Genomic DNA, 1,690 nt, shown 5'->3' with positions numbered 1-1,690 from the left:
TTGTAATCCCCGCGGGTTTCCCATCACCAAGTCACCCCTGTGCCCTGCTGGAACTCGGTTCCGCCTCGAGTTCCCCCCCCACCCCCCCACCCCTGCCCCAGAGAATGGAGGGGGGCTTGGAGGGGGGCAGCAAGGATCAGAAAGAATTACTTAAAGAAAAACAAGTGTGCAGCTTTGCATTATTTCATTTAAACATTTTAAAAGTGTAGAGAAGATGCTGGCCACTCAAAAGTAATTTTTAGCCAAAGTGGCCTGTTAAAGTCTGTGGTACATGAACCTGTTGTCCCCACTCCTGTTCCAGGCCACAGGCTTTGGTCATGTTACAGATTTAGGAAGTAGTGCTTTTGTGAAAATTTTTTAAAGATTTATTTTTATTGGGCCCACCCTGTGGCGCAGTGGGTTTAAGCGCAGAGCTATGAGGCTATCAGAGGCCTCTGCAGCATGAGTTCAATCCCCGGCCAGGGAGTAACCCACAGGGCACAGCAGACCTCTCCTGTCTCCCCACTGCTCCCTTCAGCAGTGGATTTCAGTCAGTCCCCCTGTTCTGCTCCCCACTCTGTCTCTGCACCCTCTCACCCCCGCACCTTTGGTCTGTATCCGAGTTCTTGTCTGCATCAATAAATAAATCTTTAAGACAAAACCAAAAACCCAGTGGCTTAAGCAGCCATCTCTGGAGGTGAGGGGACGAAATTCATGTCACTGGGCCGCAGCCAAGGTGTTGGCAGGACTCGATCCTTTCTGGATGCTCCTGAGAAGCTCTTCCTTGCCGGCTTCTGCGACTGCCTGGGCCTCCGCCTCTGTGCTGCCGGCAGGGTCTGTGGAGTCCTTCAGCACGGCCCTCTGGCCCCCACCCTCTGGCCGCGCTCGTTCCCTTTTAAGAGCCTTGTGATCCCACTGTGCCCACAAGATGACCCAGGGTGATCTCCCGTGTGAAGGCCAGCAGCTGGCACACAGCCTGGCACGCCCCCAGGCGCGGGGCTCCAGACTGGCCACGTTGGAGGGTTACCATTCTGTCCCCACAGACATACCCTCTGTGATGGCTGAAGTGAAAGCTTTTCTTATTATTTTTGCCTTGTAGACATTTTTGCTGTGAGCGTTAAGAGTGACGGATCGCTATGGGAGATATTCTGGCTCATGAATCCGAATTGCTTGGGCTAGTGAAGGAGGTAGGTGTGTTGTGCCAAACAGGCCCTGAGAGAGACCTGGGAAGTGCATGAAGCTGCATTTCACAGTGCAGCAGACCTTGGGCCCTTGGGGTGTTTTCTCTACGCTTGCGTCAGCGTTCTCTGTTTTCCACTGTATCACTTTCCGTGTGTTCAGTGTCCCATCACTAAACTGAAATTTTAAAAATTCTTTTAAAGACTCATGAAAACATCCCACGCTGATGCTAAAGGTTTAAATCACCTCAGAGTATAAAGGCGAACAGCCGGGCTCCTGGGGCCGCCCCAGGCGGCTTCGGGTGTGGCCTTTCCAGGCCTTTTCCTGTGAATATTCAATGTGCGCACGTCCGCAGCGTGTTTCCCAAAGTGCGGCGACCGTGCTGTGGCGCGGCGCCTGTCTCTCAGCAGGGACGCGCAGGGACACGCGTCCTCCCGCGTGCGCGTCATGGCCGCGGGATCTCACGGCGCGGCTGCGGCCTGGCGGATTTGCCGCCTGTCTCTGGACGCGTCGGCTTCGCGTGCTGAAGCGC

General features: G+C 54.6%; 1 protein-coding gene across 4 annotated transcripts in view; it reads left to right on the top strand.

Moving 5' to 3' along the window:
* The window catches only part of ARMC9 (armadillo repeat containing 9), a 113,621-nt gene that overhangs the window by 1,145 nt on the left and 110,786 nt on the right, over positions 1-1,690 (top strand). For all 4 annotated transcript variants that reach the window (XM_012728799.1, XM_004674204.2, XM_012728793.1 and 1 more), the window contains exon 2: positions 1,079-1,166. In XM_012728799.1, the coding sequence (XP_012584253.1) occupies positions 1,116-1,166 (51 nt within the window). In that variant the 5' untranslated portion in view covers positions 1,079-1,115. The remainder of the gene's footprint in view (positions 1-1,078; positions 1,167-1,690) is intronic.

This window comes from Condylura cristata, unplaced genomic scaffold, assembly GCF_000260355.1.
Source record: "Condylura cristata isolate star-nosed mole 26May11 unplaced genomic scaffold, ConCri1.0 scaffold00002, whole genome shotgun sequence".
NCBI classification, from domain to species: domain Eukaryota; kingdom Metazoa; phylum Chordata; class Mammalia; order Eulipotyphla; family Talpidae; genus Condylura; species Condylura cristata.
Note: the sequence above shows the minus strand (reverse complement) of the source record. Positions and strands in the feature narration are given on the sequence as shown.